Here is a 26,657-nt window from a genome sequence, read left to right on the forward strand (position 1 = left end):
TATTCCTGGCCTCCTGCACCCTACCTGCTCAGGCCCTCCAGCGGACACCTGAGAAAGCTATCTGATGGGCAGGACACACAGGGCAGGCGCTAGTGGTGGCCGATCATACCTCTGTGTCAACACACGTGTATGTTCAGGGCCCTGGTGGGGCTGGCCAGAGAGCTCCGGCAGAAATGGAAGGCAGAGCCTCTGGAAGGGAGTCATCTGAGAACCTCTGGGCATAATGTGTGTGTGTGGGGGGGGGGGGCTGGCCGTCCTCCACGGCAGAGAGCAGCAGAGAAGCAGCTGCTTGCCTCCCAATGACTGTCCTTTGTGTGCATGACACTCTACACAGCCTTGGTACGCCTGCTTCACACAGCCCCTCACGTACACCACCGAGTTCCTGTCCCTCAGCTGCCACCGTCTCACATGTCAAATCCAGTTTCAGCTGAAACTTTATGAGAACATGACGGAATAAATGTTGGTCAGCGCTAGCTCATTGCAAATTGTGGCACAAATTATGTACTTTTTCCATGACAGGCTATAAAAGAGCTTCCCATTAACTTAATTTATTTCATTTAAATACCAGAGACACTGATGATAAAACCCTGAGTGAACCGTCCCTCCTTTCAGAACGCATCTGCTGACAGAACATTAAAGTAGCCTGTTACCAGGAGACGACCTGGGCTCAGTCACCCCTCACCCACACCGAGCTCCTGACATAGAGCCTGCTGCATTAGACACGAAAGCGGGGCCCTTGTGAAGAACCTTCAGGGTCATGAAGCGCCGATCGATCAGGCCAGACTTCCTTCAAAAGAAGGAAACGGGCAGCTGAACACACACTGGCTTGGAAAGAAAATGACGACCCAACTAAACGCAGCATAAGAGCTGCTTCCAGGGTGCTGAACAACCAGGGCCCTTTTCATCAGCTCCACGGTGGGGTGGACGGGGACGGGGGTGGGGTGGACGGGGACGGGGGTGCTCTAGAGAGCAGCACTGTGTGTGTCCATCTCACTGAAAACGTCTCTACAGTCAACAAAGCCAACAAGCCACACCAGCTCTGGCCCCACTCAGTCAGTCATTCACTCACTCATTCACTCGGTCAGTCATTCATTCACTCACTCAGTCACTCACTCACTCAGTCACTCAGTCATTCATTCACTCATTCATTCACTCATTCACTCAGTCACTCATTCACTCACTCACTCAGTCATTCATTCACTCACTCATTCATTCACTCATTCACTCAGTCACTCATTCACTCAGTCAGTCATTCACTGTCACTCACTCATTCACTCACTCATTCACTCACTCCCTTCCTCCCAACCAAAGGCTCTGCCAACTTCTCCCTGTTTCTTTCCCACCACATTACCCTGTGCGTCCCTTCTAGACCGTGGGAGACACACAAGCCCCACCCCGTAGCTCTCAGATCACAGCTACCTATACCAGCAGCTACTGCCCAAGCAAAGACAGCCAGCTCTTCAGTCCCTCCCTCACACCCCCGGGCCATCTTTCCACCAGTGGGCATGCATCGAGCTCTGTGTCCTACATCTTGTGATGTCCTCTACCATTCCCAAAACCTTCCCTCATTCTTGTGGTGCCCCTCACCATGCTCACATCCTAGATGACCTTCGAAGGAAGGTCAGCCAACTTGGGCATGGACCAGAATTGCAAAGGAGCCAGTGAAAGGTAATCTGCTGGAGGGGGTCCTGCTTAGAACCTGTCCCTGGAGAATGGGGCTGTACTCTTTTCTGAAAGCCACAGGCATGGCTGGAAACACACCATGCCTGTCCCTGCCAAGGGCAGCTCACTCCCCAAAGCCACTCTACAAACCCCATGTGCACCTTCTTGCCAATGTGCCTGCCCCAGTTAACATGAGTCAAGGACTGAATGCTTGTGTTCATGCGCTCCCACGGGCTGGTGGTATGAACCCTCTTCCCCTCCTAACTTCAAAGCACCCTACACCCCGCTCCCTTTAGAAACATTTGAGGGAGCTCAGAGGTGGTGGTACATGCCGCTCGTCCCAGTAACAGGGAGGCAAAGCAACAGAGTAAGTCCCAGGATAGCCAGGGCTACACAGAGAAGTCCTGTCTAACAAACTAACAACAGTAGTAATTAATGATAACAGTAAATAAATAGAAATGGTCAAGGGAAGAGGTTTTCCTGCCCTCACCCAACAGGCTCTCCTCTCCTCTATCGTTCTTACAGCCTGCTCCCTCCTTTCAGTCCCTTGTCAGAGGACCGCGGGGACTGCGTTTATGAAACGATGGCAACACTGCTCTGTTCTAAGCAACCATGAGCTTCCTCTCTGCTAAAGATGCCGGGCAGAGCTGTAAACTGTGGCCTGAGACACAGGAGCGGACACTGCGGCCTACCCGAGCCCTCACCGCGAGTAAGTTCATCATCTCCTCACTCAGGACACTGACCCCTGGCTACCTGCCTGGGCCTCCGCTACCCAAGTCTAGCAGGTGAGTGGTTAACTTCTCCTGGTTACAAGGGTGCTGCCGATCTAACCCTGCACTCTGTGGGCCTCTGGACACAGGTAGCAAGTACCCGGCAGTGTCTGTGCAGAGGGCACAGGGTACACTTCATTCACACTTTCTTCAGGGCCCACAGAAAGGAGGTACGCAAAAGGCTGTCTGGGCCAAACACCCAGGCTCACTCACTCCTCACTGTGAAGGCTCGCTCACTGCCTTCCTGTGCTGTGACTAACAGCAGGGTACAGCCTCTTCGGGCCGCCCAGTACAACTCTACACCCTGCCACCGCCATCACCTCTTCAGTAGGAATCTGTGAGCCAAAGCTCTGAAACACCCGGGGGACTTCCTGTACCCAGCATCTTCTCTTTGACCTGCCCTCTGAGCGCTCATGCCCTCTGAGCGCCATCAGGGGCTCTTGCTACCTCGTTTCCCAAGGCTGCCCCTCAAGCCTTCGCCCTGCCTTCTGCAATGAGCCAGAGACCACAATGGAGTAGTGACATTAGAAAGAGCAAGATGGAACTTCTAGGGGAACCAAAGGCATGATCTGGAAGGCCCGGACTGGAAACATTTACCACCACACGCCCGAATCACCTTGCAACGCAAAAAGGTGCCCTCCAGCTGAGTATCCCCTGTCTAGTGTTCTGGGTCCTGCCCTTTGATCATATCCATAAAGGATGGGGACCGTCTTCCTAAGAACCCTGAATCCTACAGCAACCTTCAAAAAGCTTTAAGCCCAATTAAGCTGAATTTTATTGGTAAAATATTTTAAGCCATAACCTAATCTGGTGAAAAGATTAGGGATTTATCTTAAGCAGCAGTATGGGCTGTTCTTATCTCAGAGTGGAAAAGAATTCTAGTTAAAAGTCACACTTATCAGAACCTTCTAAAGCAACGAATGACTGGGCCTAGAGAACGCTGCCATGGCAAAGCCCCACGGCAGCCTCTGCTATGCACACTGGCAGGCGCACAGCAGGCCTCTTTGTCAGTTAGCTCGGAGCACCTTTACCCCAAGGTCCAGCACCTGAATGCCACAGCCCACAGCTGACTGGTCCAATGCCAGTAAACAGCAACGTCCACCCGAGCCAGCACCATCTTAAACGGATTAATAATCAATTCCAATACCACCCAATTACATTAATTGACCAATGTCTCCATCCCAGGAGATGCTGATATTTGTTCTGTTACTGGAAGAACTCTATGGTTTCAATGTGGTTAAAGAGCCCTGAAGGGGCTGTCAGAAACCAAGCTGATCCTCTGTGCTCCAGATTTCAGTTTAAAACACAGACTCGGATATGGGGAGACCTATGTTTGGCTTTAATCCGTCTTCAATCCCAGGGCACACTGAGTAAAGAGACTCTGTACCTGCAGACTGGTGTCTGTAATGCCTCGGGCCACGCCCCCCATCCCATGGATGCTCTGCACGTGTAAATGCACTTGGCACGGGCGGGGCAGGCGATGGGGATGACCGAACTGCAAACGAAAGTGCTCACCACTTTGTGGGATTAGAATTCTCCGAGGTTACACAAATACTAAACTTAATGTCATATTACAGGGAGCCTAAGTAGTTTTGATGGGCCCATAATTCCACCACGTCACCTGCTGTACATGCTGGCAAACACGGTTTGGAATATTAATGGGAAAGCCCCTCATTATTAAGCTGCAGCAAGGTCTGCCACTGCTAACAGCCTTCCACAAAGACATCTTCAGAAATTACACACATTAAAAACATTTCCCTACCATACATACAGTTTGAAAGAGGCTTCATTCTGTACAGCTGGCGTGGGGCCACTCCCGCCTGCCTCGGATGGGTGATGAAAGCACAGGCCCTACCTTCCCTGTGCCTGAAATCTCTGGGAACAACTCAATCTCCCTCCAGCAATGGCAGCCCCACATGACCGGGCTGCCAAGGTGCAGAGCCCCGTGTGTAAGCCCAGCTTGCAAGGTCGGGGTTCATCAGGAACACGTGCCCAAACTCTGGCACTCTGGAAGTGACCAAGAGCTGTGCTGAGTATTACAGCGAGCAGGCTACCAAGGTCTACAAATATGAAGACAAAGGAAGAGCATCGTGTCTATGGGAATGTCTACATGTCACACTCCACTGACACAGAAACTTGGGTTATGCCTCTGCCCAGCTGTGACCAGGTTGCCTAGGTTAAGGAAAGGAACCTCACGCACATGGCTTCACTGTGTTCCAAAGAAAGCAATGCAGCAGGTCGGAGCCTGCCCTTTTGAAGCATGATGTCAGGTCCCTTGAACATCAGGTTCATTGGGAAGGCAAGCACAGCACCGCAGGGTGTGGCCGAGGACCACTGCCATGCCTGTCACAGCCACAGCCACAGCCGCTGCAGCCAAGTTGCAAGATACAAAGCCTTTTAAGCCCCAGCCCTATCATTACCATTCCCATCCTCCTCCAACTGTCTCACTCTGCTCCTCTCCTCCCCCATCCCTCCCCCCTCTTTACGGGATGATTTATAGCCTCCTCTAATAGCTAGAGCCTCCCAAGGCTCTGAAGAAAGGGAGGGGAACACTAGCCCTGTCCTTTCCAGGTGTCCTGTGACATTCTCGGTGGGTGCTAGGCAGGACCATGCTGATAGCCTTAAGTTCATTTCACGGTCATCATATTGTAAATTACAGATGAAAATTTACTCACAAACCTGTATTTTATAGGAATTCAGGAGGGCCACACATTCATAAAAATGCATAGAATCCCTTTGCTTTTTTAAGGCAATGCAAAAAATATACAATTCATTCCCACCCAAGCCTGGCTGTTTTTGCATTTACAGGGGCAACAATAGCATGCATGTACAGAGGTGACCAGGCTGGAAAATGTCAGTCACAGGCTAAAGGACAGACCATGTGGAGCAACAAGTGGGTGTGAGCACACTGAGGACAGTGCTCTGTCTGTGAACCTGCCTTCTCTAGGGGCTCGAACTCACCACACTGTCCACCCAGTAGCTGCACCCCTTGAGGACCCAGGCCTGGACAAGAACAGCGCTTCCCAACCAAGATGAGCGCCTTTAAAGTGTGACATTTGCACACACAGAACCTAAGAGGAACATGTCTAAAGTGTGACATTTGCATGCCAAGAACCTAAAATGTGCATGTCTAAAGGGTGACATTTGCACGCCCATAACCTAAGATGTGCATATCTAAGTGTGGCATTTGCACACGCAGAACCTAAGATGTGCATCTCTAAAGTGTGACATTTTCACATACAGAACCTATATCTGCATGTCTAAAGTGTGACATCTGCACACCCAGAACCTAAGATGCATATGTCTAAAGTGTGACACTTGCACGCCCATAACCTAAGGTGTGCATGTCTAAAGTGTGACATTTTCACACACAGAACCTATATATGCATGTCTAAAGTGTGACTTTTGCACACCCATAACCTAAGGTGTGCCTGTCTAAAGTGTGACATTTTCACACACAGAACCTATATATGCATGTCTAAAGTGTGACATCTGCACACACAGAACCTAAGGTATGCATGTCTAAAATGTGACATTTGCACACCCAGAGCCTAACCTAAGTTGTATATGTCTGAAGTAACATTTGCATACCTGGAATCCAAGATGAGCATGTCTAAAATGTGACATTTGCACATCTAGAACCTAAGATGAGCATGTCTAAAGTGTGACATTTGCACACCCATAACTTAAGATGTGCATGTCTAACATGTGACATTGACACACCAAGAACCCAAGATGTGCATGTCTAAAGTGTGACATTTGCACACCTAGAACCTAAGATGTGCAAGTCTAAAGTGTGACATTTGCACACCTAGAACTTAAGATGAGCATATCTAAAGTGTAACATTTGCACACCCATAACTTAAGATGTGCATGTCTAAAGTGTGACATTTGCATACCTAGAACCTAAGAAATGAGCATGTCTAAAGTGTGACATTTGCACACCCCTTACCTAAGATGTGAATGTCTAAAGTGTGACATTTGCACACCCCTTACCTAAGATGTGCATGTCTAAAGTGTGACCTTTGCACACTCAGGACCTAAGACTACACAGACTATTTGGCTTTCCTGGCCCTGAGGCCACCACCAAGGGCAGACAGCAGTGTCTCCACAGAAACTTCTCTCGTGCCCACCCTGCCTCACCAGGGAAAGCTCCTGTTCTCCCACCCCTGCGATGGATCCCATCTCCGATTCACGGCTCACATCCATGCCAGTTCCTTACTTTCTGATCAGCAGAGGAGACACAGAGACCAGAGCAGCCTTCACTGAGGAGCCTGAGGGCCCTCAGAACATTCCCAAGACCGGGAAGGACTTGCTCCTGGTGAAAGTGCACACACACAATTACCTCTAACATCAGGAGGCACGCCTACACTACCTATCTGCTGAGATTACTTTATTCAGAAAACCAGGCTGCTATTTTCCTATAAAAAATGGTGATTTCCATCTGCTGATAACTCAAACTTTTCTAACCTGTGTTATGGATAAGGAAACTGGGGATGGAGCTAGAAAGGAACAGGGTTTAGACAGTTCAACTACACACACAAAACAGGGACAGAAGAATCCAGCTGCACGAATCTCAACAGACATTGAGGACACATGGAGGAAGCAGAAATCCCACTGACTATCCCCTCCTCCTAGCACGCCAGTCACACAGCGCTGGCTGTCACACACCAGCTTCACGATTCAAAATGCACATGGGATGGGCGTGACACTACATCCTGTGCAGTGCAAATGATGGCGGTGTGTGAGGTCTGGCAGTGGGAACCCTTCCACAGGTGCTGGTTACCAGCTAACTGCTCCTGACCGGAGATCTGACTCAGGAGTCCACGCCAGGCCTTGCACACTCAGAAAGGAGCACACAGGGGAGCTGGGGTGGGTGCTCTATGATGAGAGGCACCTACAGAGGCGAGGAATCAGAGTCCGAGATAATGAAACACCTTGTATCTTTCCAAAGAGGTGAGTCATTTTCTCTTAGGTGTCAAATGAATAGCCAAATGCATCACAATCAAAATCTATCACGGAAAAAGCCAGACAGGCACTCACTTCAAATGAGAGGTGGCCTCTAACGATGCTGGAGCTGGGGACACTGAGTCATGGTGTCTAAAGGACACATCCTCCCCCACAGCCCCTCTGAGCATCACCAGCTCTAATGAGCCGCAAGCCCGCCGTTCTCTAAACACGTTTAAACTCCAACACGTCACTCACACCTCAATTCTGAAAACCAGCTCTCAATTTGGGACTTCATCACCCTCTTTCCAGAAGCTGGGCTCTGGAAAATATGGACCCCGATTGAGGGCTGGGGAAGCATCATAACACTCAGGGCCCACAGCCATGTCTGTTTCCATCTCCTCAGCTTCAGTAGATAGAGTGTGCCTCCAATCACTAGACGACATGAATACTGTTGGAAATCCTTTAGCTCAAGAAAAGAACTCCAGCTAGTATTCTCCCACAAAGTAAAATTAAGCTTATCCAGTCCCTTTCTACGTATTGTGAAAGTGCAGATTTAGTTCCAAACAATGGAGGCGTTTGCTCTGCAGCCAGGTCTAAGGCCACAGCTTTCACGTCTTTGTTCCACTACTAAGGTGCAGGCGCTGCAAGCATTAAAACAAAGAGATGTGGATTATGGAAAGCTGAAGTTGGCACAAACCAAGCTTTTACCTAGGCTGGGGTGGGAGAGGTGGAGAGAAGTCCGTAGCCTCCAGCACTGCCCTGAACATTCCTGCCCTGACAAAGCCCTAGGCTCGGGCCCAGCACTTACCAGACACGTTGAGAGAGGCCCCCGCATCGATGACCCCGCTGTTAGGCCGCACGCAGTACCTGCGTGGTGCTGTGGTCTTCACCTTGAAACACACGTTTCTGTCTGTTGGGTTGCCAAGCTTTAGGTTGGTGGTGACCACATCAGTGAAGGGGCCTACGTGGAAAAACAGAGAGCTGTTGGGGGCCTGTGAGGAAAGTGTAGGGGACAGAGAGGACAGATACGGCGCGGGACGAGCTGGGGACCCACCACGCCACTGCAGCTCAGAAGACACCCCGAGACCTGTATGAATGACAGGATCTAGAACCACACAGTCCAAACCCAATCAATGACAGTCACCTGTGTTCAATATTCGCTCCACAAAACCGCTGTGGAATCTGGCAGAAACTACATGAAGCGCCACGCATGGGGTCCCCAGCGACTATTAAAAGCAGAGTGGCCTCTGGTGAGCAGGACTCTGTAGAGAGGGACCCCTAACAATGTGACTGCAAGGACAGCTGGCCTTGCTCAGACAGAGCCCTGCTAGCAGCTCTAAGCATCAGGCACCCGAGAAGCCTAGAGCGACGTTCTGTGGCTCTGGGCTATTGTTTATTACTATTACTTATTCATTTCCTACTTTATTAGATTTTTTAATTAAAAAAGTAAAACAAACCAAACAATGAAAGATGTATAAAGAGAAGTTAATAAGCTTCATCTGTGCCTGAGGTAACTAATCTTAACCGTGTGGGAGCTCATGCAGCCATCTAGACTTAGTAGTAAGCACGGTGCGTGCCTGCACAACTGCCTCTCACTGGCTGCTCAGTGGACACCCGATCACTGGGCTTACAAGGGGGTGAGGTTGGGAGAGGAACCCCAAGACCTCCTGTCATGTGCACATGCACGTGTGTGCTACGCAGCAAATCCGAATCTGTGCACGCACCTCCCCAGTCCTAGATCCATTTCACGTTTAGCTACTTTCATCATGAGGGCCACCTGTTTGTTCCCTACAGGCAGGCTTTTCGGTTCCGCCCTCACATCTATAGGGAAGCAGGGGAGGGGAGTGTGTTTCCGTGGTTACAAAGAATATCCACTGGCTCACCTGTCACATGTCAGAGGCCCCAACAGACTCTCAAGAGATATGCTCTGAAATGCATCCTCAGCTGCCGAGGGCAGGGTTGTCCTTTGTCCATCTCCATTCCCCGCACTGTGCCCGGACACAGCAAAGGTCTCAAGGCACACCCACCACGAAGAAAGCCACGCACAGATTATCTCCACAGAAGCTGGAGCCTTAGGCTGGCTTAGCTTAACTACAAATGGTTACTACATTAGCTTAACTACAAACTACTGAGGGGTTGAGGCTGAGTCCAAAATGAAGCACACTGTAGGCAGCCAGTGGCAGGGGAAGAAAGCACTATTCTTTCCGTTGGGGGGGGGCACCCTGAGCATAAGATGGTTCTCACACTTGCTGATGCACAGCAGCTGGTACCTGCTGAACCTCGACCCTTGCTGTGCTCCGTTCACACATGGTCACCGGCCACGCCTCCAACTCCAGCCCCCTGGAGCACAGAGTAACTTAGGGCTGGAAGCCTGGCGCCACGTCCATACAGGGACCCTGAGTAGGGGCCCTGGGCCGTAGCGCCCGCTGTCCCTGTTGTCCCACACTGGCCCCACTTCACTGCTCTCCACGGTGCGGGGGCTGCACGCATGCACTCCAGCGCATGCCACCAGAGGACTGCATCGCCTACTGAGGACCGCTTATCCTAGAAGCTCTTCTCAGTTCTGGGGAACACGGTAGAAAGTGCCGTGGGGGTCAAAAGGCCTGAAGACAGTCTCCATCTGCCTGCCTTTCAGGAAGCCCTGCGCTGGCTCTAGGAACCAGGCTGAAAGCCAAGACTTCCTAAAGGCGTTGGGATTGACTCCACAGCGCAAACCACCGGGCTCCCTAACTGCACGGGAGGCAGTTAACCTGTGCACAAAGGGTTTTCAGCCACAGAGAGTGAGAGCTGGGTGCTGACCGGGCACCACCCTTGCAACAAGTTCTTGGCCTCCAGGGAGAAATGAGACACTTAGTGTTGAGAATGTCCAGGGGCTTATGGGAATTCTACCCTATCCCATGTCCACTGCACATTGGCTGACTCATGGGGAGACGGGAAGGATGATCCCCCTTTACCTAAGGTGGGGATCACTGCAAAGGAAGCACAGTCTATAAAAAGGAGAGCTAAAAACAGCTTTGGTTTTCTAGGGTCAGAGGCCGTGGTAAGGCCTAGAGCCTGCGCGGGTACAAGTGTCCAGGCGGGTATTTCATAAACACACCCAACACTACTCTGCAAGTGCAGAAGACAAAGTCACCACGGCCCTAAAGGGCTCATTCCCAACATCAATAGCCTTACTGGAGAAGAGCCAGCCACAGTGGGTCGTTTGGGAAGACAGAGGCAGGAGGATCGGAAGCTAAAGGTACATGGCAGGTTCCAAGCCAATCCAGGGTACAGAGAGGAGCCTGTAGACAATGGTCATCTGAACATAACCCAGGAGCTTACCAAGAAGCGGGCTGCAAAGCTTCCTGAGGAGTGTCGAAAGAGCAGCAGACCGGATCCACCACACCACAGACACAGAGATAGCTCCTCACGGGGAAGCAGAGCTCTGAAGACGCCCACCCAGCTCCTAGTGTCCTCCTCTTCTGCTCCCATAAGGCTGGGCCAGGGAACCCAGGTGGAGACTTCACCACCCTCTTCTAGGACTCTATACACATGAGCCAGATTCCACTGAGCACACCACGGCAAGTTCTCTGGGCCGCCTTTTATGTGGCAATCTAAATGGTGTTTCAATTTACATGAATCACATAAAAGATGGTCTAAATTATTAAAAGAAGAGCCGTAATGGTAACACGGAGTGGGATAAGATAAGCAGCACTTCTCCCTTAGCGCCCGCCTTGGGTCTGGGCCCTCATTTGTAAAACTCTAGAGGGAGCCATGCTGGAAATACATGCAACATAGACATCACTGACAGGACAGCAAAGTCTCATGGGTAAAAATCAAGGCATTTTGTAAAAACAGGCCAATCCTCCTCGTCCCACTCTGGGCAATTTACTCCAAGAATTTTATTGAAAATAAATTCGATTTGAGTAATTACAGGAGATAAACCATGTTAGTGTTCTCCTTTCCCCTGTACTGATGAATTAGAGCGCACAAAAAAACCTCAATAAAAATGATGGCAAGGCTTATGAGCATCACTCAGACTTTTCCTAGTCACTTCCATTTCATGAAACTGCCATTGCCATTAAACCATTACGTAAACAATGGGATTTTAGTCCGCAAACATGCATATTTATTACCAATGAATTTAAACATTGCTTATATAAAATACAAAGTCAATTTCACAAATGAAATCTTCAAAAGTTAAGTTTTTTTTTTCTTTTAAGAGATGGGGGGGGGGGGAATGATTTGTGTCTCCAGAGCTGGAACACATCACTTCCTTTAATTACTTTCTTCCCTGTCATCCATCCCTTGGTCCAGATGTCTGTGTGAAATTAGAAACCACACATCTCCAGCATGAATGAGCACAGAGAAGCAACCCCAACCTGAAGTAAATTCCCAGAGTGCTTTGACACTTTTTTCTTCACTGTAACAGGCTGAATGGGTTCTTCCTTCCCCGTTACAGCTGTGTGCACCTGCGGGCACTTATTAAGGTTGATAAAGATGCTCATGAAACAGCATTAACTAACAGAATATGAACTCCTCCACCTGTTCTCAGAGGGATTAGATCCAGCTAAGCATGGCATAAACCACCCCGCACCCTCCCCAGGCCTTGTGGCTTGCTTCTCTGTCCTTTTAAATTACTTAAGAAAGTAAGGTCTGAATTCCACTTGTTTGAGAAAGCAAAGAACACAGACCCAGAAGGAGTATTCATATTCACATCAGGGGATGGGGAGAATGGTTGTTTTGTTGCAGGCCACAGCACACAAGCTCAGACTTCAAGCACTATCTTGAAGCTCCAGGTGCTGAGATCTCTCCAGAGACACCCAGATTCAAGCCAGGAACCAGTGGCTCACAGGTGCAATCCCAAAGACCCAGGCAAGAGGGCTGTGAGTTCAAGGTCAGACTGAACTACACAATGCACAACAAGAAATTCCAGGCTATGGTGTAAGGTCCTGTCTCAAACAAAGCAAGACAAGAAAGCTGGGTAAGTTTATGAATCAGGAAATACCCAGATAATATGTAAGCGCTCCCCCAGCCTTTGCAAGGTCCGAGCACTTTGTGGTGGCAGGTGCCCAGAGAGCATCATTAACACAGAACTCCTCCTGCCAGAAAACCCAAACTCCAACTCAGCAAGGCAGCAGCTGAAGAGTTCACATCCAGCAACTATAAAGGCCAAAGTGAGCTCAGCCTGGGCCTTTCTCATCTGCAGAGGTCAGTGTCTCTCAGGGCTCTGCCTGATAGGTGGCAACACTACATGTTGAAGCCTAATGATGCATTCAATTCTACTAGAAAATAAAGACTAGCAGTGCCTAATAGAGCTGGGCATGATGACGCATACCTTTAGTCTTAGCACTCAGGAGGCAGAGGCAGAGGCAGGGGAATCTCTTTGAGTGAGTTCAAGGCCATCCTGGTCTAAAAAGTAAGTTCCAGGCCAGCCAAGACTACAGATGGGGCACTGTTTTGCAATGAGTAAGTTAATAGATCCTAAATAAGACTCCTGGAAGGTAACGTGTAAGAAAATCTAAACGACATGGGACTTGGGTGGCTTTTTAGGAAGGAAAAAAAAAAAAAAAAAAAAACAAGCATGGTGGAACCCATGGAGGAAAGAAGTGATGGGCTGGGCTTCATTAAAATGCCAAACCCATGGTCTGGGCTGGGGCTCTGCCGGAGCACAGCTGCCTGACACTCAAGAAACCTGACTCCCATTTCCAGCACTGAAAAGTCAAAAATCCCCAACAGGCAGGAAGCAAAGGCAGCTAAGGAGCAGGGGGAGGGCTATCTGCGGAAGGAGGGCCTGGGAAAGGGTCGTCTGCAGAACAGGCAGAAACCTCTTAAACGTGACGGTGAGAGAATGCACCACCTGGTTTGAAAATAAACAAAAGAGATGTAGACTTCTCACCACAGACGAGCAGAGGGCCAGGGGCACACGGGGAGATGCTCACACTTTACTCTTAGGAAAACACAGGTTGAAGACAGTGGGGTGTGGTCACTCGCTTCCCAGCAGCTGAAGTTGGTGGGGCCACACTGAGAGGGAGCCAGGGTTTCTCTCTCTCTCTTTTCTTTTCGTGGTGCTATTCAAAATTAAATTGAGGGCCTCACACATGTTAGGCAAGGGCTCTAGCATGAAGCCGTACACCTGGACCAGTCGGTATTTCTTACAAAACCAACCACAATCTCCTTATCTACGCCAGGCATCACTCTTTGGCACCCAACACACTCACTTGATGTGGAGACTCAACAATCTCACCAGAGGCCAGACCAAGTCCTTCAGAGAGTAGAGACGGTGAACTGTTGCACATCCAAACAGGGGAGTAATATTCACCCCCCAAAAAAAGAAGAAAAAAACAAAAGTAATTAAGCCATGAAAAGACACGGCAAGACCCTCCATTCATATCCTAAGTGCCAGTCACCATGCGGCATTCTGGAAAGGGCTCAACTATAGAGATGGTGGCCGGGCCCTGGGCTGGCAGAGCGAGGGGGTAAGCAGTATGAGAGCCTATCAGCTGCCAGCAGAGCCCAGGCAGACAATGGACTTCAGTGGCTGTGGGGTCCCAGGCTGTGCGGAAGGCAGCCGGTACTCAGTGGGTCCTCAGCAGTGGGGTGCTGATCTGCTGGGGTTCCCCTTTCTACAAACTCTTCCATGAAGCACAGGGTCTATGCAAGAGTTATTTTATAAGAGGAGGGCGTGGCAGGGTACACCTGGGTGTGCAGTTCCAACCAGCACAGCGGGTGAGGATCACTGACAGACACTCTTGTTCTGCACAAAAACCTTCTCTTCCTCTCCTAGGGAGGGCTCATGAGATTCTAGTTTATGAACACCTTCCTGTGTGATCTGTCAGCCGTATGGCCACAAGCCTTTGGAATCCACACTGCATGGGCTGCCACACAAGTTACATGTAGTCTGCCAGGCTCCGGCCTTCCAGACTGAAGCTGGTGTTATTAGTTCGGCTGCAGCCCTGAGTCTGCATGGAAAGGTGACTCCCCTCTCCGTGACCCTCCAAACAATAAGCAGCCACGTTCGCTTCAACCCTACAGGGAGCTTTCAGGCGGGAGAGAAGGCTTTTGATGGATGTTGCTGGGACAATAAAACAGTCCTTGAGGTCTCAATACAATAGACTCTGTACATGGGAAATATATTAAAATCGGGAGACACAGACCTTCTGAAGTCAAACTGGCTGCTTCTACTCATTCTGTTACGGTGTTTTCACCGTACAAGGCCCTGATGCCCGCCTTCTCTTCCTGACTACAATGCCCTACTTGGTCCTCTTTGATGGAAACCACGTCCCCTCCTCACAGCTGGCGGTCGGCACCTAGCAGAGTTGCTGCAGCAGGGTCTCCAGCATGAAGAGGAGGGGGCCAAGCAGAGAACTGAATGCCGGGTCCTTTCCCGGATGTCCCCTGGGGTGCGGCTCGCTCTTCAACCTCATCATCTTCCCCACAGGACCTACTGTGCCTTGCCCTCTTTGCTTCCTTTTCCACAGACTGACCACATCCACTGTCACATCCAGGCCTAGGACAGCCTCCACCAAGGGCAAAGGGGCTGGATGAGTGCAGGACAGGCCAGTGTGAGCTTTCCCATGCTGCCGAGTGAAGCAGCAGGACCAAATCTGAAGTCCTTTTAAGTGTGCTGTTCTCACCAAACGGTCTCTCAATCATGCTCTGGTAAGACTTGGTCAGCCATTAAAACGTTCCTTCCTTCTAACGAAGGGTGGGCAGGAGCACACACGTATCATCACAGCTCAAGGGAGACCGGGGTAGAAGGATCAAGGTCAGCCTGGGCTACACAGTAGGACCCTGTTTGAGAGCGCAGGAGGCGGATCAAGGGGTCATACAACATGTTCAGAGAGGACCAACTCTTCAAGAGCCATGAAACCTCCAAGAAGTCACTGTTTTTCCTAAATGTATCCTCCTGATTGGCTATAAGCTCACACATTAACTCAGTGCTTTGGAAACAAAACCAAAGCATGCTTTTAGCCATGTAGAATGAAGCCCAATCCTACGGCTCTTGTTTTGAAATAATCACATAAAGAACTCCACATATAGACAAAATTGTTCCAAAGAAATTTTAGACCCAAAGTATTCTAAACTAATAAAGCATCCTCCCCAGCACCCTCACGAGGCAGGTGACTGCGGAGAAACGTCACACCCATTATTACAGCCGAGGAATCAACACCCAGAGCTGTCACTGACAGTGATATCAAAGAGACCTAGGGCCAGCTTGGCAGAAGTAGATGACAACCCCCTACTGAAGGCTTGCTGACTCCAAGCTTCTGAGCCCCTTAAACTGTCTGTCATGGAGTCCTCCACAGGTGGGAGAACTGGAGAGCACCAGCACTCTCGGAGCTTAAAAGCGCAATGGCCCACATTGCTAGCAAAGGCCTGAGATCAGCCTCAGAAAGCCACCTAGGGAACATGGCATGTTATACAGAAGGAGCAGCCCGGGAAACAAAGCAGCTGAGGCTTCAGATTCTAGGAGAATTCTCGTGTGTAACCAATGTACTACGTTTCCCTGAGGGACTACGACACAGCAATGCGAAAGAATGAACCGGGATCTGTATTTCGACTGATATGTCTGAAAAGCATGTTCAATGACATATGGATCACAGCTATGATACCGGAAAGAGACCATACCAAACTCTATAAGTAAGGAAGATCCAGACACGATGGCTCACACCTTTAATCCCAACACTTGGGAGGCAGAAGCAGGTGGATCTCTGTGAGTCTTTGGCCAGCCTGGAACTCACAGTGAAACCCAGTCTCAGAGAAAAGATTGTGGCACATCTGTGCATGCAGGCAGGACAAAGATACTGTCCTACCCCATGGGCAGTCACTGTGATATAATTTATAAAAATCAGAGCTACTGTGGATTCCTTCCAGACTAATGTGGTTTGATCAAGCCAGACCGCCTGAAACAGAGTACCAGGTGATCCTACATTCAAAACAGCTGGACAAAGCAGCCTTGCAGACTACAGCCAGGATTTCTGCATCTTCTTAGAATCCCCATGACAGCGCCCCTTACCAGCAGGAAGTAGTTTGGAAAGAACGACGCCCAAATTCCCAAATACTGTCTATAAATGTTTGTTTTCATTTAAATGGACTTGGTTATATAAAATAAATAAATAAATAAAAATTAAAAAAAAATCAGAGCTACTGCTCAGAACACGCTCAGCAGAGCAATAGTCTGAGCAACTCTAGGAGGACCTCATGTTCAACTCTGACAGGAGTTGTTATCACATTAGGAGATCCTTCACTAGCTAACCTAATGGGAGGCACTGCTCAGATGGTATGGGGGTAATCACAGCACTTGGGAGGCTGAGCCAGGAGAATTACTATGAGTTCCAAGCCAGCCTTGCCTACAAATCACACACACACACACACACACACACACACATACACACACACTTTCTGTGATATTCCCTTTTTTTTTTTTAATAGAATAATGGCTGCCCATACACAGCACAGCCTTTACACTTCTTTATGACACCCAGCAGGACAGATCCAATGCAAGCAGAATTTTATATATCCATCCAAGGAGATCTTCAAAGGCTAAATGATCCTGTGCACAATCTCTAACCGCATCAACGAACAAACATCTAGTAAATTTTCTCTACTTAAAAGACCAAAATTCTATGTTCACTGTAGCCACAAAGAGCAAGCCATTCCCCACAAACACAGTCTGTGCACACAGAGGAGCCAGCTGAGGAGCACCCAGCCCAGGGGCAGGTGTGACCCCAGAGCAAGGGTCCCAATGCCTCTGGGTTGCAGCTACTATAATGCAAGTAAGGGTTCATGGCAGTTACAACCTTGCAGGCCACAAATTCCCCCAAGCTGCCCCCTCTTCAGTACAAAGGGCAGAACCTGTGGAGGACACAGCTGGCCTTCTGTGTCCCTCTCTGCTCAATGAGACTTCTCATTTCAGCACTGTGACAAAGGGCAGCGCACAATTGGTCAGCTAGGGTAGATTCTGGTCTGGTTTCCCTGTCACTGAAGACCCAAAGTAGCCATTCCAGTGAGAGGAGATCTAGATGGGAAGACCTCCTCTGCTCTGGGAGGCATGCTCATTCCTCAAGGCTCTGCTCGAATATCTTCTGTTTTAGAAGGGCTAGGGAGACACTCCAGTTAGAGGAGGTTACTCCTTTCTATTGTTTCCTAGCAATGCGCTGTGATTCCCACATGTGTTTCTGCAGCCTAACCCTGACTTCCAGGTTTCCAGGCCCACTATCCCACTTCCCATCTCTTCTGGCATATCTCCTCACATTTGCACTAGCCACAGCAACCCAACCTGTCTGAGGCCTGCTCTCCCCGTGCTGCCCCTCTCCAAGCCAGTTCTTAGCTTCCAGCACCTGGCTGTCAGCAGATTCTGGGGCTCCACCCTCAAGACAGTCAGAATCTGAGTATCTCACCTTGCTCTCATAGCTGCTACTCTTGTCCACTGTACCTGTCTTTCTCGTCCTGAAGGCCACAGGGCTCCCACAGGTACTCCAAACCATCAGACACACTGGCAGGCCATAAAATCAAATCCCCCCAAGCCCTCCTTGTCCCCACCACAGCACAATTCCATCTCTCAGGTAACCTCCCTGCCTGTGCCCTTACGAGCTCATCTTTCCTTTCTATCACTCAAGACACAAGACTGCTGTCCTCTACCTCGGGGCTCATTGCCACCTGCCTTGTACTTGCCATTCCCAGGGTCTGTTAACATTCTTTCCCCAATCAGCTCACATTTACACATCAGCTGTACAGTCAACCTCTCAGCTCAAGTGCCACCAACCTCAGTGAAGCAGCTCCCTCAATGCCCTATCTAAAACGGAGTTCAAGGGTCAGGATGCAGTTCAGTGACAGTGAACATGCCAAACATGGGCACAGACCCAAATCCCACCCCCAGAACCACAAAAGCTTGTAAATATTTTAAAGTGTAAAAATAAAACACAAAAATATTTTTGGATGTTTACAATAAGTAAAATATATAAATAGAGCTATTCCCAAACCCTTTAACTTATAACTTTTGGAAGATGATCTCTAAGGATTCCTGGTCTGGACTCTCAGGCAAGAGAGACATGGGCACTACTGCCTCCCACCCTGAAGACTGGAGACAGTAAGCACACTGGAAGATTATTTCAGAGCCCGCCCACCAGAAACAAAGTGCAATGCCTGCAAGTGAGACCAACATGCTGTGTCTCTAAAGCTCAAGCATGGTAATGAGCCTGAATCTTTTACAAAGCCTTGAGGTCGACTATAAACTCTTCGAACTGATTTACAATAATTAGTCTTCCAACACAGCTGGTAGGCAATGAATGCTTTTAAAACAGAGAAGGTTCAAGGTCGCATTTCAATTAAGAAGTATTTTCTGAGCCAGGCCTAGTGGAACAGGACTGTAATGCCAGGCAACTTAGGAGGCTGAGGTACGAAGGTAGAGGGTAGATAGTTCAAGACCTGCCTGGGTAGCTTAGTGACAACCTGTCTCAAAATAAGGTTACCCTTTCCCCCCACAAAAAAAGGGCTGGGGATGCATCTCCATAGTAGAGCATGCATGAGATCCCAGCACTAGAGAAAGCAAAGCCTGCCAACTGTATACACAACAGTTCAAAATATCACAGAGCAGGCAGAGTGGGTCACTACTACATCAATCCCGAAGGGTATGTGCAGTTAGCAGGCCAGAGTTAATGATTTAAATGGCTCACAGGTGATGTTTGCATCCCTGGACACAGGAACACATTCAGGGGTGACAGGGTAAATCCCTGAGGAAGGGTGGGACATGTGGAGTTGATGGTGTCCGTGACAACCAGGTTGGCAGGAGGTCTAGCCAGCCAAAGAGCCTCCTGGAGCCGCAGAGTAGACACAGCATTATGTGGAAAAAGCTGAAGGCGTTCCTAATGGGTAGCACAGGAAAGGCAGGACAAGGGAAGGTAAAGCCAGAATCCTGATAAATGGAAATAGAGGCATCCAGTAAAAGACCAGGAAGAGGCCAGCAAGTCTCCAGGAAAGCCAAGGGCAGGTCAGGGGTCACAGAGAGAAACCTAGGATGGAGAAGGGCCTCAGAGGAGTAGAGAGAGGGGTGTGAAGGCCCAGAAAAGACAAGAAGCCGCCTGCCAGACTCACTGTATCCTCAGCTGGTGTGGAGGACGATTAGCTAAGTGAGGATGGAGAGAGGAGGGCATTCGTCAGGGAAGAGCACTACAGGGACAAGGATGGAGGAGAGAGGACCAAAGAGGCCTGGGGAAGAATCCGGGAGCTAACTAGGAGCATGGAGCACATGTGTTGGCAAAGGCGACCATCTTGTGCCCTTGAAGGAGGGAGAAGCCCTGGGCTTTCCAGAAAACACCGTGCCCAGTGAGCGGGCTGCACACAGCAGGCCCTGCTCAGCACTCACAAGCGGGAGGCTTGTGGAGGAGAGATGCACACCCCCAGCTGACACAGTACACCAAGGAAAACCCACAGTGACAAGTGCCAAGCCTCGTGCTGAAGAGTCTGCAAAGGGAAGTAAGCGAGGGCAGCCTTAAGGAGGGAAGATGGTGTGTGCAAAAGTCCCATGGAGGCGGAGATGCTGCTTCTCAGAGGGGGATGACAGCTGGCATCTCTCTGCTAAAGGGTCTAATCTCCGTCCTCCTGGCCACGGGTGACGTTAACAAACTTAAGCAAGATATGATCAGATTTGCATTTCTGAAAGCCGTGTCGATGTGGGGAAAAAGACTGACCTTAGACTGGGAGACTGTTAGGAGGCCATCAGTCTGCCAGGGGAAAACAAGCCCACCACAGAGGGGACAGGGTGGAAGGGGGTGGCTGTCACAGCTGCCCTCTCCAGCTGCTCAACCGTGTAAATGAGACTACCACTCAATGGCCTAGCGGGGAGAGAGAGATGAAGGCAAGGAGGATCACGCAAGGGCATGAACGGCCCAAGTACCACAACTGTGGATAAATACCCACTGCACATAGACTCACAACGGTTCTCGTCAGCCCAGGGCACAGCACACACAACCTTGAGTTGTCCCTCCCCAAAGGAGGATGGCACTAGTTACAAGGCGTTTCACCCTGCCCAAAGCCAGCACACAGGTCAGAAGGCTCGGGGCTCAGCTGGGAAAGGCTGCATGACACCTGGAAGGACAGTTTACTCCACACAGTGCCTTCTGGGCACACACTTGCCTCTCCTGATTCACACTTGGTCAGTCTCTGCAAGTGGAGGGAACCTCCATTGTGCATGAGCTCTGCTGAGCCACAAGACAAGTGGGCGGAACCACAGCTCGCTGGGGTCAGAGTTTCTGGGGAGGCACAGTTATAAGTGCCACAGAACTGGGCTAGCTGATCTTCAAAAGGGTGAAAAGATGAAATGACATCAGGAGACTGTCCCAGTCTCCTCCCTTGCTGGACAGCTGAAGGGACTTCAGGAGTCACCTTGAAAATCTGAGTGGAGCTGGTGCTCTTGGCTGAAAATTCAGGAGGGGTGAACTGGGGCCAGCGACCCCCCCCATCAGTACTCAAAGGACACAGGCCTCATTAATCTGGACCACGAATTTTTCTTGAGTGGATTAACTACTCAGCAAAGGCGAGCATGCTAGTCTTTGTATGTAAAAATTAACAAATGCTAAGACCTTCAAAATAACAGAAAGAACCACCCTGATGGCCATCAGTACTGCCACCAAGGCCGTAAACGCGCTGCCTCTCTCTGCACAGAACAAAGCCTGTATGACCCAGCACTAGCACCGGGATGGGGGAGATAGATTTTAAATATCCCTTTAAATATCAAATTAGACAACCAATGTTAAATAGTGAATATTTACTTTTATTATCATACATAATAAAAAAATCTTCTTATGAGAAAGCAGACACCCCATTGGGGTTGGGGGACACAAGCCATGAAGGCGGCTGCAGTCATTAACAGCTTCATTCTGAAAATGGAGATTTTTAGGAAGTATCTTATTACCACACAATTACTTTTTAAGGTAGTCTTGGGATGGCTGTCTAGTTCAGTAACTGTTTCTAGAGCAAGGCTCTCTGAGAACTTTTGCTTCTGAGGAGGCTGCACCGGTCCCCAGGTAAAGGCTTCAAAGAACCAGTGAACAAGGGCCGAAGCCATTTGGGTATGATGTGCTGACAATGGCCTGAAAGGGCCTGAAATGACAGAAAACGAGGGGGCGTCTGAAAACCATAATGCAACTTTGTTTCAGCACAATTCAAGGCTTTTACTTGTACAGGGCTCCATGGCCAGCTCATCCGACTAATGGAGCCCATATTCTGTGTTCATCTCGTCATCTTGCTGACAGCAAGTGCTCCTTCTGGACAGGGCCATCCTTCAGAGGGCAGATTTTTTTACCAAATGAAGGGACAGACGAAGCAGTCTGGGAGGCAATCCTCCACCTTCAAAAATTCCAGTTTCCAGTTCTAAGCCTGCCAAGGAACATACTCCCTTGCTCCACCCCTAATTTTCAACTACTTAGCCTAAGACCACAGGCGCAAAATACATCTTTCTGGAAGAAAGACACCGTCTAAGTGTAATAAATAAAAGATGGCGTTAATGCCGCTGAGGAGTTGGTCTCTTAATAAGTATCAGTTCAGACTAATTACTACGATAAATCAACATGGGGATGAGAAGTTATTAGGGAATATTACCAGGCCGCCCACCACAAGCCCTCCCTCATGGAGAACTGGCCCTACCTTCCAAGTGCAAGGCCAAGGACTGCACAAATGTTTTCAACAAGAGGAAGAAGAAAAAGAAAAGAGAAAGTTACCTTCTAGTTCACATTTTTCTCCTAGGGATAAGGTTTCTGAAGTAATAGCACTGTCAATGAAGATTTAAGTTTGACTCGAGCCTAGTAAACTTAATGCCACTTGCTTTTTTGATGAGCAAGCTGGTTAATAATTAAACACATGAAGATGATCTATTCAGGATGGATTTAAAGCATGGCCATAAAAACCCTTAAGCACGAGGCTGACATTTTGTTGTGCCGTAAAGCACAGCCTGCTGACGGTCCCGAGACGATGAGCAGTGGGAAGGTGTGGGTCCCTGCTGACGATGGATGGGATCCACCGAATGGGAGACTGTTCTCAATTTCACCCACCTTACATCACACAACACATGCACACACATACGTGTGCACACCTGATCTGTTCTCTCCACACAAAAGACGGTATCTATCCACAAGCTTGGAGTGCTCAAGCTCCCCACCCAAGGCACTGACGCTGTGGCTCAGTGCCAGAAGCAGGCAAGGAGGCGTCGAGCCCACTACCAGCTGAAGCCTCACCCCAGTGAGGTACTCCGCAAGCATTCCCAGCTACCACTATGGTGTGAAGGGGTGGGGGAGGCTTGACTCCTAGACAAAGACCCAAACAGACACACTACTTACCACAGAGGAGAAAGACAGAGCCCCGAGAGAAAGGAAGCACACACAGGTTACAGCTCCCGGGAGGATGTAAGTGGAGAAACCTTCCACGAGCCTCGGAAGCAGTCCACTCTCTCAGGAGGTGCCCTGGCCTGAAGGAGCTTCTACTCTGCCCCCACAGAGCTCATAAAGGCAAACCCCACGTCGTCGTCTTCCCATCATCCTGTCTCTTCTGCGTGCTTAACCAGGACAGTGCAGTGTGGTCCACAGAACAAGGTCGTAGGAATTGGTGCATATATGTGTGTGTGGGTGTGTTCTTACACATATATGTATGTGTATATATGTGTGTGTGTGATCGTGGTACGCACATATGTGTGTGCACATGCATTATGTAAGTGTGTATGTGTGTGCATGCATATATGCGCGCGTGTGTGTTGCTGGGAATCAAACCAAGGGCCCTGGCCACTGACCTCCTTCACACTCCAGCCCTTTGGGTTTGGTTTATTTTGTTGATGTGTTTTCTTGAGAGGCACACCCACATGATCTGGGACTCATAATCTCCCTGCCTTAGTCTCCAGAGCACTTGGATAACAGGTGTGAGTCACCACGTCCAGTTATAGACTTTATATATGTAATAGAACATATTTAGATTGAACATATCATTTAAGATTCCCAGGGTTATGACCAATACTAGATTCCACACCATCATCTTCAGCTGCAGTAAAAGTCGAGGATCCCCCGGATGATGAGTCCTTTGATCAGCTCACAAGTGTAATTCAGTAGGAGGGATCCCAGAAACCAGTCATTATTCTCAACAGCACAGAGGACACCCGTTCAAACGGAGGGTTCTCCCCCTTAACCCAAGGAGCTAACTACTGGGCCTCTCGTTTTACTGTCTCAGCACTCAGCTTAAGGCAAACAAACCAAGAAACTAAACACCCCAGCTGGGCTTGTTGGCAACATCCACAATCCCAGCACTAAGGGGCTAAAGCAGGAGGGTATCCACTCACTCCAGACCAGCCTGGATGGCACAGTAAGCAAGACCTCATCTCCAAGAGATGAGGGCTCTGTGCTAACCATGCACAGCTGGCACTCGCCAGGCCTGTCAGAACCCCACACGTCCCGGGATGCCTCTTCCAGAATGAGGACATTGTACACCAAACTTCTGGACCATCCCCCTGGCAACCAGTGATGTTGGCTGAAAAGGTGTCACCTTCTTAGCACTGCCATCAATTCAAGGGTCAGAGAACGACCCTTGGGCAGCAGCCCAAGGTCACACACACTTAACGAAAGAGGCAGAGCACGGTGTCTCCTTGGTCCACATAGCAGAGGACAGCGGTGGGTGAGCTTGAGGCTTCTGGCCTCAATCCAAGGACGGACCAACAAGTCATCACACAGTCCTACCCTGGTGGGTGTGCAGGCCTGACTATCGAGGACTAGCCAGTCCAGCCTTCCACTCTGTGCCACGCCTCCCGCCCATGGTTCACCACTGGCCATGCCTGAAACAATCCCGCCCAGCTTCAGTGGCAGTCCCGTGCTCACTCTTGTCTGGACCATCTCATCTGCCCCTCCTCTCCCTGGATGTAAAGGATGGGTGTGGGCCAAGGAAGAGGCGTCTAGTGCAACCAAACGGACTTGGGTTGAATTGTCCTGGGTCCCAACACAAGGATGTTGACCAGTGTGCCGAGTCACAGGCAAGGCAGAGCTGGGCGTGGGATGAAGAACTCCAGACAACCCCACGGAAGCCACGGACTTAGCTCATTCACTTTGGCCATTTGGCTTCCAGTCTCCTCCTCCAAAGGATTGACCATTACAGAAAGTCAATCAAAGATGCCCCTCAGTGAAGTTAGATCCTGGCATCCCCTAGGTTGAAAACACGCTTAAAGAAAAAAACCGCATTCAATCTACTTCACCTTTCTGAACATCACAGCTGACCTCAATGTACTCCAGACTTCCGTCATCCCAGAGGTGCGCTGAACCATCTAGCACAAAACCTGTTTTGTCATAATCTGTTAATCAAATATTTACAGAGCCGGTGATCCCAACACTCAGGAAGTAGCAGGATCATCTCCAGTCTGAGGTCAGCCTGAACTACACGAGATCTCATCTAAAAAAGAGAGGGCTAGCGAGATTGCCCAATGGGCACATTCAACCCCCAGCACCCACACAGCGGAGAAAGGACCCCTGCGAGTTGTCTTCTGACAACACATTACCCCCCAACACAGAACAAATAAATGCAAAGTAAATTAAACGAAAGCACATGCTGAAGAGTTTACAGGCATGCACACACACATGCCACAGAGATGGACTCCCTGTACATATGACAGGATGCAAACACACAAAGCACTGCAGAGTTAAGGTCAGAACTGGAGGCTACAATCGCTGTTAAGTAGTCACGGAGAAGATCACATGACACCGTTATCCTGGAAAAGGATCGGAATTCGAAATCCCAAATAGCTGCTACCAAAGCTCATCACCCTCTCACCACGAGGTGGGCTCCTGGCACGTGGGGCGGCTTCCTGAAACTAGGATCCACAGTAAGCGGGTATTTTTATTTTACAACTTTTGTGTATGTTGTCTGCTGTGCGTTTGTACATGAGTGTGCCGAGCGTGGGGCGGTTAAGACAACAATTGTACAAGTCGGTTCTCTCCTTTGATAATGTGGGTCTCAGGGACTGAACCCAAGTCATCAGCCTTGGTAGCAAGAGCCACCACACCGCTGAGCCATCTCTACAGCCCAGCGTTAGGCTCCCTGAAGTTGTTTCTGACTTAACCGGACAGTCTTTGCTTCCATGTGCACCAAGTTGTCTTGCGCATTCTGAACCTGGAAGGCAAGATCTGCAGTCCTGAGGCTTTCCCAAGAGTCTGTGGGCATAATGGCTAAGCGTGAGGAACTACTGGGATCAGAATTCAGATGTACTACTTCACAACCGGCTACAAGTAGGTGATATTGGGGTGATCATACCAGCCAGCCTAAAGTTCACCTCCACTGATAGCTTCACCCTTTCCTCCCTAGCGCTCACCACCGCCTGCCACCATCTTACATACTAGTGTGATGAGCTCTATAGGCCTCCAGTGCCCACGATGGTGACTCAAAACATGCCACAAAGGAAGAAACAGGATTGGCATGGTCCCTGTTGCGTCATGGCCCTTACATTTGGCGAGGGGAAGCATACAAACATACATACACACACCTACATACACAAGTATGTGTGTACAAGTATGCATTAGTGTATGTGTATACACTATAACATGCATACATATTTGTGCATACATATTTGTAAGTTGTGCACCTTCTTATTCACGTGCGCACACTTGCATGTATAAAGTGCACCTTTGAATGTATACAGAAAGTGTATGTACTACACAGAAAGTGTGCATGGGACTCCTGGGCTGTAGCTGGCTGCCCCGAGGGGTGGGGGTCTGAAGAGGAGGGGACTCAGGCAGATTCCATGCACTGACTCCACACGCATGCATTAGGCGCCTGGTGCATGCGGGCCTCAGGCGGACAGCGTCCTGCCCTCAGGGCGCGTCCCTTCCGGCTCCGGGCGCTGAGTGACAGCTCCCGGGCCGGGCGCCCGCTTACCTCGGAACTTGAGCTCGTGCTGTGGCTCGAGGCTCAGGACCTGCTCCACCTTCGCCATGGTCCTCCCCGTCGGGGGCGGCGGCGCGGGCGGGGGGCGGCGGCCTGGGCGGCGGGGCGCAGGGGCGGAGGGCGAGGCCGCGGTGCCCGGCGAGTTTACGGCACGCACGCACGTAGGCACGCACGCCCCGACGCACGCACTCACGTAGATACGCACGCTGCAGCGGCCCGGCCCCGGCACAGGCCAGAAGCTCCGGCGGCAAAAGAGAAACTGCGCGTGCGCATAGCTCTCTGGGGGCACTGAGCAGGATCGGCCGGGACGGCAGGGGCGGAGCTTCCGCGGCAGGGGGCGTGGTCTCGCACAGCTTGGGAGGAGGGGCGGTCTCCAGCGAGACTGTTTAG

The 26,657-nt window shown here is 50.0% G+C and overlaps 1 protein-coding gene across 1 annotated transcript in view; it reads right to left on the reverse strand.

Moving 5' to 3' along the window:
* Vapb (VAMP associated protein B and C) overlaps nt 1-26,418 on the reverse strand; it is a 34,772-nt gene extending 8,354 nt beyond the window's left edge. The window contains exons 1-2 of the mRNA XM_051185392.1: nt 26,259-26,418; nt 8,191-8,343 (exon numbers count right to left, since the gene is read on the reverse strand). Of these exons, the coding sequence (XP_051041349.1) occupies nt 8,191-8,343; nt 26,259-26,316 (211 nt within the window). The 5' untranslated portion in view covers nt 26,317-26,418. The remainder of the gene's footprint in view (nt 1-8,190; nt 8,344-26,258) is intronic.
* Between the last annotated feature and the right edge of the window lie 239 nt (nt 26,419-26,657).

The sequence above is a fragment of the Phodopus roborovskii genome, unplaced genomic scaffold (assembly GCF_943737965.1).
Source record: "Phodopus roborovskii unplaced genomic scaffold, PHOROB, whole genome shotgun sequence".
NCBI classification, from domain to species: Eukaryota; Metazoa; Chordata; class Mammalia; order Rodentia; family Cricetidae; genus Phodopus; species Phodopus roborovskii.